The sequence below is a fragment of the Aspergillus udagawae genome, assembly GCF_001078395.1.
Source record: "Aspergillus udagawae IFM 46973 DNA, scaffold_3, whole genome shotgun sequence".
In the NCBI taxonomy this organism is placed as follows: Eukaryota; Fungi; Ascomycota; class Eurotiomycetes; order Eurotiales; family Aspergillaceae; genus Aspergillus; species Aspergillus udagawae.
This window is the reverse complement of record NW_025091266.1, coordinates 1,896,751-1,913,137: the sequence shown is the minus strand read 5'-3', so window position 1 is coordinate 1,913,137 and position 16,387 is coordinate 1,896,751. Positions and strand designations below refer to the sequence as shown.

The 16,387-nt window shown below is 51.4% G+C and overlaps 9 protein-coding genes across 9 annotated transcripts; 5 read left to right on the top strand and 4 right to left on the bottom strand.

Moving 5' to 3' along the window:
* Positions 1 to 134: 134 nt before the first annotated feature.
* Positions 135 to 1,987, top strand: gliC (cytochrome P450 monooxygenase gliC; the record flags this gene model as incomplete). The annotated part of the gene is made up of 7 exons (XM_043289462.1): positions 135 to 230; positions 281 to 465; positions 524 to 1,148; positions 1,198 to 1,432; positions 1,489 to 1,553; positions 1,606 to 1,710; positions 1,769 to 1,987. The coding sequence occupies 7 exons, from the start codon at positions 135 to 137 to the stop codon at positions 1,985 to 1,987; spliced, it is 1,530 nt and encodes a 509-aa protein (XP_043145397.1).
* Positions 1,988 to 2,310: 323 nt separating this feature from the next.
* gliM (O-methyltransferase gliM) lies at positions 2,311 to 3,667 on the bottom strand (the record flags this gene model as incomplete). Its single annotated transcript, XM_043289461.1, has 2 exons — positions 2,311 to 3,323; positions 3,379 to 3,667. 2 exons carry the CDS (start codon positions 3,665 to 3,667, stop codon positions 2,311 to 2,313), a joined length of 1,302 nt encoding a protein of 433 aa, XP_043145396.1.
* A 490-nt stretch (positions 3,668 to 4,157) lies between these two features.
* Positions 4,158 to 4,996, bottom strand: gliG (glutathione S-transferase gliG; the record flags this gene model as incomplete). Its single annotated transcript, XM_043289460.1, has 3 exons — positions 4,158 to 4,443; positions 4,503 to 4,881; positions 4,939 to 4,996. 3 exons carry the CDS (start codon positions 4,994 to 4,996, stop codon positions 4,158 to 4,160), a joined length of 723 nt encoding a protein of 240 aa, XP_043145395.1.
* A 253-nt stretch (positions 4,997 to 5,249) lies between these two features.
* Positions 5,250 to 6,122, top strand: gliK (gamma-glutamyl cyclotransferase gliK; the record flags this gene model as incomplete). The annotated part of the gene is made up of 2 exons (XM_043289459.1): positions 5,250 to 5,723; positions 5,775 to 6,122. 2 exons carry the CDS (start codon positions 5,250 to 5,252, stop codon positions 6,120 to 6,122), a joined length of 822 nt encoding a protein of 273 aa, XP_043145394.1.
* A 581-nt stretch (positions 6,123 to 6,703) lies between these two features.
* On the top strand, positions 6,704 to 8,332 carry gliA (MFS-type gliotoxin efflux transporter gliA; the record flags this gene model as incomplete). The annotated part of the gene is made up of 1 exon (XM_043289458.1): positions 6,704 to 8,332. One exon carries the CDS (start codon positions 6,704 to 6,706, stop codon positions 8,330 to 8,332), a length of 1,629 nt encoding a protein of 542 aa, XP_043145393.1.
* A 486-nt stretch (positions 8,333 to 8,818) lies between these two features.
* gliN (N-methyltransferase gliN) lies at positions 8,819 to 9,781 on the bottom strand (the record flags this gene model as incomplete). Its single annotated transcript, XM_043289457.1, has 3 exons — positions 8,819 to 8,943; positions 9,003 to 9,551; positions 9,607 to 9,781. 3 exons carry the CDS (start codon positions 9,779 to 9,781, stop codon positions 8,819 to 8,821), a joined length of 849 nt encoding a protein of 282 aa, XP_043145392.1.
* Positions 9,782 to 10,249: 468 nt separating this feature from the next.
* On the bottom strand, positions 10,250 to 11,813 carry gliF (cytochrome P450 monooxygenase gliF; the record flags this gene model as incomplete). Its single annotated transcript, XM_043289456.1, has 2 exons — positions 10,250 to 11,575; positions 11,625 to 11,813. 2 exons carry the CDS (start codon positions 11,811 to 11,813, stop codon positions 10,250 to 10,252), a joined length of 1,515 nt encoding a protein of 504 aa, XP_043145391.1.
* A 319-nt stretch (positions 11,814 to 12,132) lies between these two features.
* Positions 12,133 to 13,193, top strand: gliT (thioredoxin reductase gliT; the record flags this gene model as incomplete). Its single annotated transcript, XM_043289455.1, has 2 exons — positions 12,133 to 12,882; positions 12,936 to 13,193. 2 exons carry the CDS (start codon positions 12,133 to 12,135, stop codon positions 13,191 to 13,193), a joined length of 1,008 nt encoding a protein of 335 aa, XP_043145390.1.
* Positions 13,194 to 13,537: 344 nt separating this feature from the next.
* Positions 13,538 to 14,152, top strand: Aud_004514 (SRPBCC family protein; the record flags this gene model as incomplete). Its single annotated transcript, XM_043289454.1, has 2 exons — positions 13,538 to 13,816; positions 13,868 to 14,152. 2 exons carry the CDS (start codon positions 13,538 to 13,540, stop codon positions 14,150 to 14,152), a joined length of 564 nt encoding a protein of 187 aa, XP_043145389.1.
* Positions 14,153 to 16,387: the final 2,235 nt, after the last annotated feature.

Below are 16,387 nucleotides of genomic sequence, written 5' to 3'. Positions count from 1 at the left end.
CTCCGAAAAGTCGGCGTCCGAGCAGGGGCTCCAGAAATAGGCCCTGCAGCGGCGGTCGTTCCCTGTTAAGGTACGGCAAGCCCCTGTTCACTACTGTACAGACCATTCTGCTGACCCTTCCCAACTCATTCATCATGGGTTACACACTCACTATACTCCTCCCCTGTCTGGTACTGGCTCTCGTGGTGGCCCGACCTGCTCTCTACTGGCTTCTGTCTGTCGTCGTAGATGTACGGCTCTCTGATTCTCCTTCTGAAGAATACTGACTTATGCCATATAGGCCTTTCTACGATGGAAATACCCACTACCTCATCAACCAGGTGTTAGACCCCTGCCGCGTGCTCGGTATACATGGCCCAATGGTCAAGGCACTGAAAAGTTCTTCAATGGACGTTCCGCTGCCAAACAGTGGCGAAAGCAATGGGGTCCGATGTATCAGATTTGGTCCGGCTGGTCTCCTGAAATGTCAGTTTGACCTCTACCCTCACGGCAGGTTCCTAGCTGCTAATGCTGACGATGACAGTGTGCTGACCACTCCCACCCACGCTGTCCAATTCTTCCGCAACTCGCATCGTCACACCAAAGCAGTGAACAATGACTCCGGCTGGCTCTTCGGCGAAGTCCTCGGTGTCTGCGTCGGGCTTCTCAGTGGCTCCGACTGGAAACGAGTCCGGCAGCAGGTCGAAGACGGCTTTGCACGTCCCGCCGCCACTCGATATACGGCTGACCTGGTCACTCTGGCCCGCGAATATCTTCAAACTACCCTCGCAGCGTCATCCGATCAAAGCCTGGAAACCAAAGGAATCATCCAAGTCGAGCCAGCTAAGACCCTGCAGTTCTACCCCTTCTTGTCGGTGGCTCAGATCTTGTTCGGACGCTTAAGCCCAATGCAGCGTAGCCAGCTGACCACGCTTGCCCCGTTGAGGGAGGAGTTGTTCAAGGAGGTCATTCGGGGCGGCATCAATCGCTTGTCCATTGCACCTTGGTTCCGGTCGCGGGGAGTGCGCATTTTGAATGAGTTCCAGACGCAGTGGGAGCAATTTGTGGAAGACGCCTACCACGCAGCCGTAAAGCGCAATCAATCCCCCAGGCCGCTGGTCATCGGGCTGTGGGAGTCCTATCAGGCGGGGACCATCAGCAAACGTGAAGTAAGTGGCTCGTCTCGACGGATTGTTATAGATGGCCTGACTCCAATAGTGCTTGCAAACTCTCGACGAATCGCTCTACGCCAATCTGGACGTCACCACCCATGCCCTCTCCTGGAATGTCTTGTTGCTGGCGGAGAATATCGAGGCCCAGAGGGAACTGCGACAGGAAGTCCTCTCCGCACTGGAAAACGAAGCAAGCGAGTCGTATGAGCGGTACATTGACCGGGACGACACTTTTCTGGCTGCCTGTGTGCTGGAGTCTGCACGGTTGCGCCCAATACTGCGTGAGCATACACATACGCCCAGATGGAATGAGCATTCGCTGATGTACATTTGGCAGCATTTTCCAACCCTGAATCGGCGCCCGAGGATCTATACGTGGATGGCTATCTCATTCCGGCCAATGTATGTATCCATCCGTCCGTGGTGTCCAGAGCATGCTGATGATATCATTCAGACCAATGTGATTGTGGACGCTCAGGCGATCAACATCGATAACCCATTTTGGGTCAACGGAACCCAATACAATCCTCGACGTTTCTTCACTCTCAACAAGTCAGACGTATGTGATTCTTGATCAGCATTTAGGTGCGATATTTTCGGCTGACTGACGGTCCTAGGTCCGCCATAATATGTGGCGCTTCGGGTTTGGACCGCGACAGTGCCTCGGCAAGCATATCGGCGAGCGCATGCTCAAGGCCATTGTCGCTGAGATTGTTCGCCAATATGTCGTCTCCATCTCAGCGGACAGCGCTTCAGAGAAGAATCTCATGCAGGAGGATAGCTGGGTGGGATTGCCTGCGACACGGATTCAGTGCGTGCCGGTAGGACGAGAGTAGAGAAGGATTAAAATAGTCGTATAGTAACAAAATGGAATGGTTTCTGGATCTGTCGCTCGTGCTTATGGCCTGGTTCTGCAAGCCCTATCCCGTGTCTGTCTGATAGTCGGTTGCCCGCGGTGTTGATTCCACGCATCCCGTGCTTGAAGAATGGTAGCCGCGAGTCGATTCAAGTCAATCAGCTTCGGATGTCACAGTCAGCCTAGATCACCTTGTAAACTCTTAAGTCTTGTCGAAATCGATGTCTTAATCACATACAAACGATAAGCCCAGGTCGAGTCAAGTCAACGTAGTTCACTGCAGATAAAAGTCTATGTACACAATCAATTCCAGATAGGCCGAAAGTCGATGATACAAGGCCACGCGCGACGAACACGATGCACCTCGTGAAGTCGCCAACCAGCCAACTGTCCCAGCCGTTTCCAGTCCTCAAGCGACCGTTCCTTGCCGTTGCAGGTAATCATCATGATCAGATCGCCGTACCGAGGCAGACGGCCCGATCGACCAGGCGACTTGATCGACTCGACGATCAGGAAGCGACTGACAGGCGACGGCACGATACTCCGTCGCACGTTCTTCAGGATGGTCAGCACATCGTCATCGACCCAGTCGTGCAGACACCATTTCATGGTATATACCGAGGATGGGGGGATCTGCTTGGTGAAATCGCCGACAACGAGCTGCTGCACGCGCGACCCGATATCGCTGAACCGACCCTGCGGCTGGCGGAACTCAGGCGTGATCAGTTCGATGACAGACTTGATATCCATGAGGCTGCCTTGGAGGTTGGGATGAGCGCGCAGCAGCGACGCCAGGAACGCGCCCGACCCGCCACCGATGTCCAGGATGGGCTCTGAGCCAATCTCCTCCCAGGGATAGTCGACGGTCAGGCCGCGGGCTTGCGCGACGGCGCCCGCCCCGAGCGTCTTCTGGAACTTGGCTAGCTTCTGCTCTTTGGCGAGGTACTCGAAGAGGTCGAGTTCGGTGCCATAGGCAATCTGGGCGGCGGTGCGGCTCTCGCCTAGCTTGACGGCCTGCGGCATGGCGCGGCTGACGTCCAAGAACTCGTTCGGGTACAGGTCGGCCCAGAGGTGCCACTGGGTCCAGTGATCGTGGCAGAGAAGAACGGAGGCACGGTTGTTGCTGTAGGTATCGTCGGCGGCGTTGTAGGCGAAGATGCCGTTATTGACGAGCGTGTCCAGCAGCTGAGCAAGCCGCTCAGGCTGAATGCCGCAGCGCAGACCGAGGGTTGATACAGGCTGGGGACCATTTTCTGCCAAACGGTCTGCCACTTGGGCTTCAACGACGGTCCAGAGCGCCTTGCTGTTGAGATAGCCTAGTGGGAAATTGTCAGTATTGAGGCAATGTACCTGTACAACTCTGCTGCTTACCGAAGAAGCCATCCGTCAACAAGGAGACTGAGGGAACAAGCTGCAGCTGAAGCTTGTCCATACTGTCCACCAGATCCAATGCGAGCTGCTCCAGCTCCTTGTCGGGGAGCTGGTCAGGATGGTGAAGCTGCTCATTCAACCAGGACTGAACCTCGGTTGACTCTATAGCGGATTGGACCCGCTGCACATGTGCCTGTAAGTCGCGCAGCTCGTTGACGATGGCTGTGAATCCCTTGCGCGGCGCGGCATTGCCGCTGGGTGTCTCGATTTCTAGGGGACCTGGTGCCATTGCTGTGTCTTTCTTCTTGAAACTGTGCTTAGTCTGTGGGATTGTACACTTGTTGATGGCGAGCCACTCGGATACATATACTCGACTCTCTCGGAGACATTTTTCCTTTTCGGTCTCCGAACTATAATCATGATTCTACTCGGCGACAAACTGGATATATCGATCAAATTGAGATACTGAATGATTGACATGAACCAGAATCTTCCATAGGCGAGAAAAGACAGGATTCTGTAGTCGAAGTAGGGCCCTGAGGCGGGTCAACCCAGGGCCAAGACATCGGGTAACTAGTTGTCAGCCAACAAACCACTACGCCCAAACGGTGTCTAGACAACTATTTCTAGCGTAGTAGAAATGTTTGGCTTATTCTGGTGGGCACTAGTAATCAACCTAGAATAAACGTAAACTCAACCTACGAGTGGACGGATACACTGGTAAGTATAACTGTATTCATAAAACTGTACTACTCTATTTACAGTGGGAAGAGTAAGAATCACGCCTCCAACATTCCATACTCCTTCTCGCCGTGTCCAAAACCAGCGACGCGCTGCCATGCCCGTTTGACGGCCTCCCGCTCACTCATGCGAACCGACCATTCCTGCAGTTTTGGCCATCTCTCAAACTCCAGACCAAACAGTTCTGCCGTGGATTTCATGGCAAAGGGCAAGGTGGCAATGTCCGCAATGGTTGGTCGGTCCTTCAGAGCCAGGTATTGCTGGCCGGGTTCATTGAGGCGACGTTCCAGAATATCATATTGGACCGTAATGTTGCTGCGCAGTCTGTCGCCCATATTAGCTATGTAATTAAAGAGACAAGCCAGAGGTTGGCAGCGGCCTACTTTTCAATAGTTTTAGGCAGCTTCTCCGGGTGAAGCTTATAGAAATACAGCCAGTACTTGGCCGTGGGCCCCAGAGCCGCCGTGTGCAGAGTCAACCAGTTATTGATTTCAGCCCTCTCCTGCACGTTGCGTCCGCCAAAGGTGCCCTCCTTGTCGTAGGCATCGGCAATGTACGTCAGGGTCGAGGTCGATTCCCAGGCGCGGACGGTGTCTTGGCCGTCGGGCGAGCGGTCCATGATGGCGGGCACCATTTTGTGAGGGTTGATCTCGCTGAACCAGGGAGCCGACACCTTTTCGACGACATAGATGTCATGAGGCACTCCGAGCTCCTCGAGCAAGATCAGTGGTTTGACGGTGTTGTGCGTGGAGGTGGCGGTACCTGTAATCAGGTTAACCTATGAGTGGAGGGCTTGAAGGTCAGTTCCACCAGACTCACCTTTCACCACGAAAAGGACCAGTCGGTTTACCACAAGGTCTGATGGGCGTTCGGTCATTTTCACGTGTTTAGAATGATTAGGTAATTGAAATAGGTAGTGAATGTTTAGCAGGCGTAGGGGCAGCAAGGATGTCAGCGGTCCTCTGGCTACCGGTTACCCTATATGTGTAGGCAACAAATAGCCTCCTCTGGCCACCATCCCAAACGCCATCCGATTTTTCGGACGCCGTCGGTGCGTTGAGAAGTAGCTAAAGAGGGTAGAGAGATAATTCCCTGTTCACCCTGTTACTGACGTGCAAGGCGCAGACAACATGGGGAAAGCGACGTTGCAAGACCCTCACGGGGGCATCTGGTACTTTGCCTACGGCTCTAACCTACGCCTATCTGTGCTAGAGAATAGGGGCATTAAAGCGCTGGATATCAAGGCAGTGGTTGTCCCCTCGCACTACCTGACTTTCGACATCTTCGGCATCCCGTACGCGGAGCCTTCGTTTGCGAGCGTCGCCCCTTTTGCACCAGACAAGAAAACAACAATACGACTGGGCGACTCACCCGTTCGTCGCGACGTTCCTCCTGTTCAGGGTCTCGCCTATCTCTTGAATCCGAACGATTACCGCCAGTTAGTCATCAGCGAAGGCGGCGGAGTGGCCTACGACGAGATCGAGGTCCATGCCTCGATCCTCGACGAGGACGGCAAACCGCACCCAAGCAATATCTTGATCGCTCGAACCTTGCAAGCTAAGTATCCCTGGCGACCCAACGGTGCACCCAGTGCGCGCTACCTGGTGAGTTTTGCAAGAAGGAGACTTAGAGTATGATATACTTATGCGAAGAAGGGCCTCATCTCCACAGGATGCAAACAGAATAAGCCGCTCACAGCATACCGCGCCTATGTCGACTCCTTACCGTCGTATGAGCCTCCGACATCCTTGCGCGCGAAGTTGGGAGGTCTTCTTTTCCTACTGTTTTGGCGCCCGCCGCTTCGTGTGTTGATTCGACTCATCAGGGTGCATACCGACAGTGACGGACACTGTCCACAGTGGCTGGGTTGCATAATTCTGACCCTGTATGGGCTGATGTGGTCATATCATGACAACATCCACTCAAAGATCTGGGGGCGAGGCGATGGCCGGAAATTACATTTTGAAGAGACTACGGGGGAGAAACTGCTACAGTTCAGTTAGGCAATAGGCTATTAGCCATAGTGAATATATCTATTTCATTGCATTTTCGGGAGAAACCATACGGAGACATTTGCTATCCTATGCGGTAAATGGAAGCATAAAGAACGAGTGAGTACCTTGGAGAACTCAATAGATACATCTACACTTCATCGTGTTTCTGCATATAGTCATAGTACATTAAAAAGGAGAGAATCTAATAAAACGTGCCATTGGATTGGCTGACGGGCCGACCCATGCCCTAGTTGAGGGTGTTCGGAGACTTAGCGGAGACTTTGCCGCCAAGCCGAATCAGATGGGGTGACGCTGCAAACAGTCCAAGATGAGCAGATTTTCTTCAGAATTAGCAGGGATCTGCATTAGCCAGCCATGTAGGCATTGGAAATGAGAACAGCTGACAATATAAGCGAGTCTAGAAGGGCTTCCTTAGCTAAGATCGCCAACACTAGATGCATGAAAGTCTCCATGTCTCCGATGTCTCTGTAGATATAGATGCGTCGCTGCTGGCTATCCTCCACTGCTTGTACTCATTTCTACAGTCCATCATTAAGTCAATTGAACATCTTTCTGTCACATCAATCATCATGTCTAATACTTCAATCGATGAGTCCAAGCGAGAGCTGGACAGCTCTCCCACCGACTCCATCACGGGCCATGACCCAGCCCCAGAGGAAGAGATGCAGTATCCGTCTGGCTTTGCCCTCAGTGTCATCATGGCCGGCCTGGTGGCTGCCATCTTCCTCATCTCGCTCGACACCACCATCGTCTCCACCGCCATTCCCAGAATCACCGACGAGTTCCACACGGTAGCAGATATCGGGTGGTATGGATCGGCCTTCTTTCTGACGCTGGCCTCCTTCCAAGGCACCTGGGGAAAGATCTACCGCTATTTCCCCCTGAAGCTGAGCTTTATCGCTGCCGTGCTCCTCTTCGAGGTTGGCTCGTTGATCTGCGCCGTCGCCCAAAACTCCGTCACCCTCATCGTCGGTCGAGCCATTGCCGGCGTTGGGGCTGCAGGCATCTCCTCGGGTTCCTACACCATCCTCGCCTTTTCCGTCCACCCAAGACGCCGTGCGGCCATGACAGGCGCCATCGGGGCCAGCTTTGCCGTTGCTGCAGTCGCCGGCCCGCTCATCGGCGGCGCTTTTACGTCCAACACAACCTGGAGATGGTGTTTCTGGATCAATCTGCCCATTGGTGGCGTTTCCGCCGGCCTGATCGCCATCTTCTTCAAGGCACCGGCCCAAGCTCGCGCGAAAAACGTCCCGTACACGGAGATCCTCCTGCAGATGGACCCGTCCGGTATCGTCCTGCTGCTCGGCGCCATCCTCTGCTTCCTGCTGGCCCTGCAGTGGGGTGGATCGGCCAAAGCCTGGGGAAGCGCCGATGTCGTGGGAACTCTGGTCGGGTTTGGCGTGCTACTCATCGCTTTCACGATCAATGAATTCTGGCTTCAGGAGAAGGCGATGATCCCGCCGCGCTTGCTCAAGGGCCAGACCATCCTCTTTTCCTGTCTCTTCACCTTCTTCTTCTCGGGTTCGTTCTACCTGCTGCTATACTACCTGCCGACCTACTTCCAGTCTGTCAAGGGTGCGTCCGCCTCCGATTCCGGTGTGCGCACTCTACCACTCGTCCTTGGCGATGGTCTCTTCGCGACTCTCTCGGGCGCCGCGCTTGGCATGATCGGCTACTACATGCCTCTGTTGACTCTCGGCGGCGTGCTCACAACTATCGCCAGCGGCCTGCTCTACACTCTGGATCTGCACTCCGGCTCAAACGAATGGATCGGATACCAGGCCATGGCCGGCATCGGGGTCGGCCTCGCCATCCAAGTGCCCATGATGGCCAGTCAGGCCGTTGTCGGCGTCGAGGATCTTTCTACAGTCTCGGCCATGATCCTCTTCTTCCAGTGCATGGGCGGCGCCATCTTCGTGCAGGCTGGGCAGGCCGCCTTCACCAACAAACTGGTCCAGGAGGTGCAGCGCCATCTGCCGAACATCAGTGCTGCGCTCGTAACCTCGACGGGTGCCACCGAGCTGCAGTCCACGTTTCACGGCCATGAGCTACAGGTCATTCTTGAGGCGTATGTGTCTGGTCTGCAGGATGCATTTATTGTGTCGATTGTCTTGGCGGGCATTGCGACCCTACTCTCTTTTGGTTCGGGTTGGAAGAGTGTGAAGAGCAAGAAGGAGGAGCCCAAGGCTCAGCCTTGATGTGAATCTTACTAGACACGTCTCTGCTTCGTTCTTGAGGGTCAAGGATGATAAATAGTGGTTTGCATGCCAGTTGTTGTGTACTTATGATTTTTGAGTTTCGACCTCCATAGGTGTATCATCTTCTACGGCTTGTTTACGGCAATGGATAGTATTTGTTTTGTGCATATTAGGTTTTCTCTGCTACTTTCATCTCCTATTAGCTAGAGATCATTGTCTAGACACCGTTTTAGCTGAGCGGTCTGGTATATGACAGTATTTATTTACAACCTGTTCAATTCAAGCCCAGACTCCATTCAAATGAGCGCCTCATGTGCTTTGACAAAGGACGCAAACCAAACTTCAAAGCATTCTCAAACCACTGACAAAGAAACATCTTAAGAAACGTCAAATTTACAGGTCTGAAATGATGTCTTGTAGAGTACTCATAGCACCATTGATTGATATCCTAGTCTTGTTACTTCAACAACCGCGAGAGCAGTCCGCCTAAGGCCGACGACCCCAAACCGTGTTAAACCGGAGGATCCCCCCAACCGTCTCAAACTCGACCTTGATATCCCTCAGGATCGGGTCAAAGTCCTCAGCTTTAATACCCGTGCCATCCGGAAGACCTGCACAGGTTAGCCTCATCTTGACAAAAGCAACGACAAAAGCAAGGCAAAGCACTTACGCGTCGCAGCCGTCCGGAAGTTAGACACCACCTCCAGCATATTCTGCTTGGCCATCTCTCCGAGCTTAGGATCCTTGTTGCCCGCTCCGATCGGAATTTCCATGACCTTCTCCTGCACTTCCTCCAGCCCATACTCCTCCAGCCACTGGCGCACCAGCTTCCCGGGCCTTGGGTTCCACCGGAAATGAGGCAGCATTTCAGCAACCAGGGTCTGGAAGCGCGCCAGAACGGGGTATTGCTTGCGCTGCTCGGGGGTCAGATGCTCGAGGCTGCCCTCGGTGAATTGTACCCAGCCGGTGCCTGGCTTGGCGAGCTCGATGAGTCTGTAGAGGGCCTGGCGGCCTTCGTCTGGGGGAAGGCATGCGATGACCAGTTTCTGGTGGACGAGGTCGAAGGAGTCGCGCCATTCGGTGGGCCAGGGGTCGGAGATGGATTGGACGTGGAATTCTGTGTTGGGTGGGGGGTTGGCTGGGAAGGCAGTTGGGGAGACGTCGGCGCCGATTAAGGTGGGGGATTTGAGGAGAGTAGAGGCATCTTCTAGCCAGAGGCCTGCGCAGTATTAGTCTAGAGGTAGTATAACACTGAGGAAGTGGGTTGGACTTACCGTTGAAGGTCCCGCTGTCCAAGACTCGGAGATTGGGTGTGTCAAAAGGCAGAGGAGCCAAGATGAGCTTGCCCATGTAGGTCTTGATCAGGTCATGTTGCATGTTCATTCGTCGCTTCTCCTGATCCTCATAGTTGAGGAGGTAGCCGTTCTCAGAGTCGGGGAGGACAGTCATGGTGGCGGTTTGCAGTTATCTGGTCAAGGACAATGGTGAGTGTTGGACAGGTCCTAGATGAATGTTGCCTTTCAACACGGCGTACAAGGACTACATAGGTATATATAGACCATGGATGCGTTCATCAGACATGTCGAACACTCCACCCGTTTCGGAGACCGAAATCGAGAAATTTTGGTGACCGCAGGGGTCTCGGCTTTGCTCATGCCATTTGTGAATGCATTGGACCTTACGATCGGCGTAGTAGCACTCGGGGTCTCATGTCGGCCGATGAAGCTGTAGACTAGGGCCAGGCTTACAATGGAAATTAATCATGACACATCTGGTATCAAAGCTTGCTTCAAAGTATACTCCGGACACATTTTGTTCTAATTTTATGTCATTTCAGTGTAAAGTAGCGCTCTAACCTCATTTTCAAAGCGAATCAAGTAATCCCAACACTACGACAGAATAAACACCTCGCTAAATCTAGAATCTCGGCCGGAATTCAACCTCGGCTTCAGCATCAGGGAAAATAGCCAATCCACCATACTTTGGCGTCGGACGAGGACGTCCCTCGACCAGCCGTAGATCATAGTGACGAATGACATACGCCACAACCACCTTAATCTCGGCGCTAGCAAAGAACCGCCCCGGACAAGCCCAGATCCCATGGCCAAAATTGATGTTGTCGGCCCCTGTGGAGGTATGCTGCCACTTGTTCTCATTGGCCCCTCCCTGCTGGCGCAGACGAGCAAAGCGAAAGGCATCGAACCGCTCGGGATTGGGGTACAGAGTGGCATTCTGGTTGATGGGCTGCGCGCGCACCATTACCAGGTATCCGGGGGGAACCACATGGCCGGTCTTCAGTCGGAGCCCGTTGGGATCGGTGACTACCCGGGGGATGTTGACCAGAGAGGTTGGGCTCATACGCTGTGATTCACGCACGAAGCTGTCCAGCTTCATCAGTCGCGGGAGGGTAGTCTTGTCAATGCGCTCGGCGCCGACGTTGGGGCCCAGAACCTGGTCGAGTTCCTCGCGTAGTTCGTCAACGACGGCCGGGTACGCGGCCAGGTCGAAAATGACATATGTCAGGGCATTGGACAGGTTGTAGATTGAGGCAAAGGTGGCCAGCAGTTGATCGCGCGTGAGCTGCTGGGCCGTGGCAGTTTTGCCCTGGGCCTGGTACCGCGACTTGAACCAGTCGATCATATCGCCGCCGGGGATCTTTTCCTTCGCGGGCGACAGCTTCTGCGCTTCTTGATCGGCAAGGAGCTGGGCGATCTTGCGTCCGATGAGCGCCTTGTTCCGCTCGAGGGTCTTGACCTCGCGCAGGAACGGCGCCACCAGCGGTCGGATCCAGTGCGGGTAGAAGCGCAAGACCATCCAGGCGCGCGAAACGTCCTGGGTGTAGTTGACGTTGGACTCGATCCAGTCTTGTTCTCGACTGAGTGGCAGCCCGACAAAGGCGCGACCGGACAGGATCGTGGCCACCCTTGGCATGATCGATCGCGGCTTCAGTCGGGTCCAGGTGTTGGGCGCGAGCTGGAGCACGGTCGACATGGCGTAGTCGATCTCGGCTGTAAACGAGGCCAACACGGCTGGAGTGTTGCGGACCAGGAGATATCTCATTGCGTCGTCGAATTCATCGGCCTTAGTGCCCATATACGAGTATTCGCCGAGGAACTGGTTGTAATGGTGCTTCTTAATAGAGAGCTGGTTCTCCGGCAGTGCTTTGACAGTGTCGATTTCAGAGACGGGAAGAACAACTAATTGTTGTCCTGGCACTCCCAGTGCGAACGGAGTATCTGGATACTGGTACTGTGAGCTTGTGAGGACGACCGGTTGTCGTTGTGGGGAGTACCTTGGCATGACCCTCCTCCAGTGTTTTCACAATGTCTTGATCACCAACACTTTGCAGAACCGGCAAATCCAGCGCCTTCAGACTCTTTGTCTTTTGCAAAATTAGTCGGTATACCCAGTATAGCAGGCCAACGCCAAAAGAGACTGCGACTGCAGTTCGCAGGGGCTGGTGGAGGTAGACTGTGTCCATGGCGTGTGCTTCGAATCTCGTCTCTCTTTGGTTCAAGCGAGGTTCAATTCGATTATCAGGTGAGCTCCCATGAACTATATGTAATTCTATTTGATTCATTCGAATATGGCGCAACCTGCGTCTTATACATCACTTGCCTGGCGATTGGCCCACCCCGCGGAAACATTTTTCGGCTGCCGACAAAAGTTTCCGAGCCAATCTCAGGTATATAGACTGACACGCAACCTCATCGTTGATCCAAAAATTTTAGATTTTCTTTTAATTTTTTTTTCTCTGCGTAATCTCTCCTATACAATTACTATCTCACAATACCACAGACATGTCGATCGGCAAACTACTAGCCAACGGAGCGCTCCTCGTCGACGTGCTCATCATCGGCGCAGGTCCGTCTGGTCTTTCGACAGCAACCGGCCTGGCTCGCCAGCTGCACACGGCAGTCGTCTTCGACTCTGGCGTGTACCGCAATGCAAAGACCCAACACATGCACAACGTCCTCGGATGGGACCACCGCAACCCCGCCGAGCTGCGCGCCGCAGGTCGCGCCGACTTGACCAACCGCTACTCGACCATCCAATTCCAGAACAGCACCATCGAGGCGATCAGGCAGATCGAGAGCCACCAGCTGTTCGAGGCGCGCGACACCGAAGGCCACAGCTGGTATGGCCGCAAGGTCGTGCTGGCGACCGGCGTCCGAGACATCCCCCTCGACATTGAGGGATACTCAGAGTGCTGGGCGAACGGCATCTACCACTGTCTCTTCTGCGACGGCTACGAGGAACGCGGCCAGAAGACTGCGGGAGTCCTCGCTCTGGGGCCCATCGCGAACCCTCCGCGCGCTTTGCATTTGGCTCGCATGGCCCGGCGGCTCTCCGAGTCGGTCACGGTCTATACCAACGGCAATGAGCAGCTGGCGAAAGAGATTCAGCAGGCTGCAGAGACATCCCCTGCCGGCGCCTCGGGGCTGAAATTCGATGCTCGACCCATCAAGCGATTCGAAAAGGGAGATGTTGCCACGACCGTCATTGTTCATTTTGGCGAGAGCGGCGAGTCAAAGACAGAAGGCTTTTTGGTCAGTGTTTACCCAGTTGACGCAGAAAGAGATCTCTGCTAACCGCACTGCAGGTGTACAACCCCGCAACAGAAGTGAATGGACCGTTTGCCAAGCAGCTCGCCTTGAACATGACAGAAGGAGGTGATATCCTGACCACGCCTCCCTTCTATGAGACCAGTGTGCCCGGAGTATTCGCAGTGGGGGATTGTGCCACACCGTTGAAAGCTGTCACCCCCGCGGTATCAATGGGATCTTTGGCTGCTGGTGGTCTGGTTGCTCAGCTGCAGGCTCAGCCATTGCCGGAGTTTCGTCTCGATCAGGAACTGTAGGAGCATGTTATAGAGTTGTACATAGTTTCTAGCTTTGTGAGGTTCAATCAAACCAAGTGACTTTCCTATTTCCTGCAGTAGCTTGAGCCTAGTGAGCTGTCCTTCTGAAAGAGATTCGTAACAAACTTGATGAGAATGAAAGATGCATCGAAAAAAGTCGCTCAGGTCCACGGTGGTGACCTGAGACTCGATGCTAAAATAGCTCGCCATGGAAAGCTTCATATCACGCCGACGGTACAGAAATCGGCGACCGAAACTGCGGCGTTACTCAGACAGACATCCCATATATGATAATATAATGCCCCCAGAATGCGGACAAATCCTCAATGACAGCAACTATCACCATGGCGAACTCAACCCCCCTTTTCGAATACAACATCTCCTTCACGGTCCCCGCCAACCCGCCGTCGTGTGAGCCCAAGCTCACCGCAAAGGATCTCTGGACCGGCATCGCCCGGGTGGCAGATGCACCCCAGGAATATGCGCCCTACGTATCCAAGTGCGAGGTGCTCTCGCGCAACGGCCACGCCCTGGAGCGGAAACTGACCATGGCAAACGGGGCGGTCCACAAAAGCAACGGGGAGATTATGTATCAAGACGTGTGGATTGCAGACCGTCTACTGGTAGCTATGTCCTTTGAGAGTTCGCCTCTGTGCAGTTGCTGACCTGCCCAGGTGGAAGCAAGAACCAAGGATACCGGCGCAAAGACTACATTCCTGCTATCGTACCACGACACAGCAACCGTCAGCCCCGACTCGACGGACATCAGCTTTACCGTGATTTATGAGTTGAAGTTGGCCGGAATCGAGCCCGGAAGTGCCGAGGCTGAGCGCATTCAGGCGGAATACCCCGAGCTGACGCGAAAGGCTTGCACATCGACGGTGGAGCAGATTCGGGAACGAAAGAAGAATGGACAATTGGATGCCTGGGCTCAGGCTGCTGAAGTCCCTGCCTGGTGATTAGACGGGTGAACATTGATGGGCTTGTTTCACGATAGGCTATCTGGCATCTCAATCATCTGAAAATAGTCTGGAAAGTGTAATCCAAGGCCTGTGCAGATCATCGTCATATCATATGCCCTTCACGAGTATAGCATACTTACGTCTGTAGAGACCGATTCTAATATTTCTACACCGCTGAATGGGGCGCCTATAAGGTGAATGTTTGAGTACCTCGTCAAAAAAAAAAAAAAAAAAAAAAAAAAAAAAAGAGTTCAGAATAGCTCCATTGCAGTAGCTTGCTTACAGCCTATCTCAAGAATAAATTCATCTCTTGTGCATCATGGTGATTTATATGAAAGTCGTGGGCTGCAAATAACGTCTAGCTACCTTGATGATACTGCCTTGAGTACAGCCGATAAATAAATAAGGACTATACAGTGAGTAGAATAGAATGAACAGCACCCACTGACCCATATGGACTTGTATACCAGCTAAATAGTTGTTGATATATGGCAGAAGACACGTACCACAATTTTATGCCGCGGAAAAGGACAGGAAGCAATTGTGTCGGTGTTCCTTGATAAAGATTGTGCTCCAAATTGTCGTGATCACCAAGTGAACTCTAAACGCCTTGTATAGCGGCAACTGTTTTGGCTATGAGCATCCAACCAAGATGACATGTGAAATAATCTCTCCAGCCCTTGATGGCGGTGGAATTGAGCGGAAGCCAAGTGGAAGAGCGGCGGAAGAAGTAAAGCAGTGTTGAAGTCAGCTTATTTCCGACACTTTTGTAACTAATACCTCAGGTTTCATACTGAAGGTACCTAGGTGACTATGGGTCAGCCGACCCTTAGGAAAAACTTCGGGTAATTAAAATTAAGGTCAGAACACTGAAATCATATAACCAGGAATTTATATAAAAGGTCAGCTAAGCTTAATACAATGCTATACTATTTTTTAATACTGGGCTTGCAGCTCGGCATGTGTCGGAAAATGGTCGGCGTCGTCTGGAAAAACCTAGCTCAACTTCGTGACTACAGGTCAGCCCACCACCCCCCCGGGGCCTCGGACCACCGGCGCCGATTTTCTGAATCACATGCTAACCATTTTAAAACAGCTCATCTCACCAGTCAGATGAGATAATTTTTTACTTTCCATAAATATTCTAAAAGTTACCCTCCATACTTCCCCTAAACTAGTTCTTTCTCATCATCTTAAAAAACTAGTTTACAATGGCCTCATATGAATCTTTTCAGTACCTTAAGAATGATAGATTAATTATTAATGATCTTATTCCTAGTACCTTTTCTAATGATTCTTCTGAATCTGATGATAGTATATCAATATTATCAGATGACTTAGATGATCAAATTCTGCATGAACGCAATCTAGCTGACGATTCAAATCTTCTTAAGGTAAACCATATAAACTAGTTTATAGGAACTAGTTTACATATACTAACTAGTTCTAGAATACATAACCTATAGCTTTGACATCGTCCTTCCTAACTCTAATCTTGACACAGCAAATTAAATATGTTGATTATCTACCTGAATATCCTCAATCGCATATACAGGGCTATACTTATGTTATATAATTAAATACCTTAAACCCTATAATTTCTGGACATAATCCTTTCACATCAGTAAGTCTTAACTAGTTTACAGATTAACTAGTTTTAATTAAACTAGTTCTAATACTACTACTAGATTTAATATTCCTACTCTACTGTTGGAACTCCGCATTAAATATATTATTCCTTTCTATATTTATATATTAGATAATATTATCTATGATGCTCAGGAATAAAGGCATATGAATATATTCATCCTAAACTATTAATAATAGAATATATATATGTATCTAAACTAGTTTTCTCTCAAATTTCTGAAATTCGGCAATGGATTATGCAAAGAATAACTAGTTTATTTATTTATGAGACTGCCAGGTAAGTAGGTTCCTTATTAAATATATATTATTTTAATTATTCTAATAAGTATTAGTCTTTATCACAGTATAATTAAATGTTTTAATTCACGAAATACATGTTAAGAACTAACTATATCATGTCAACTAGTTTTCACAAAATATCACTATCCTGTAAGTAACTAGTTCTAATAAAAACTAGTTTAATATACTAACTAGTTTAGGATGTTGCTGGTGTATAGTATTATTATATTAGATGCATAAATGCTTCACCTTTAACCTATCAAAAGCACTTTCATATAAATCTTACAAATAAAGCATTCCAGC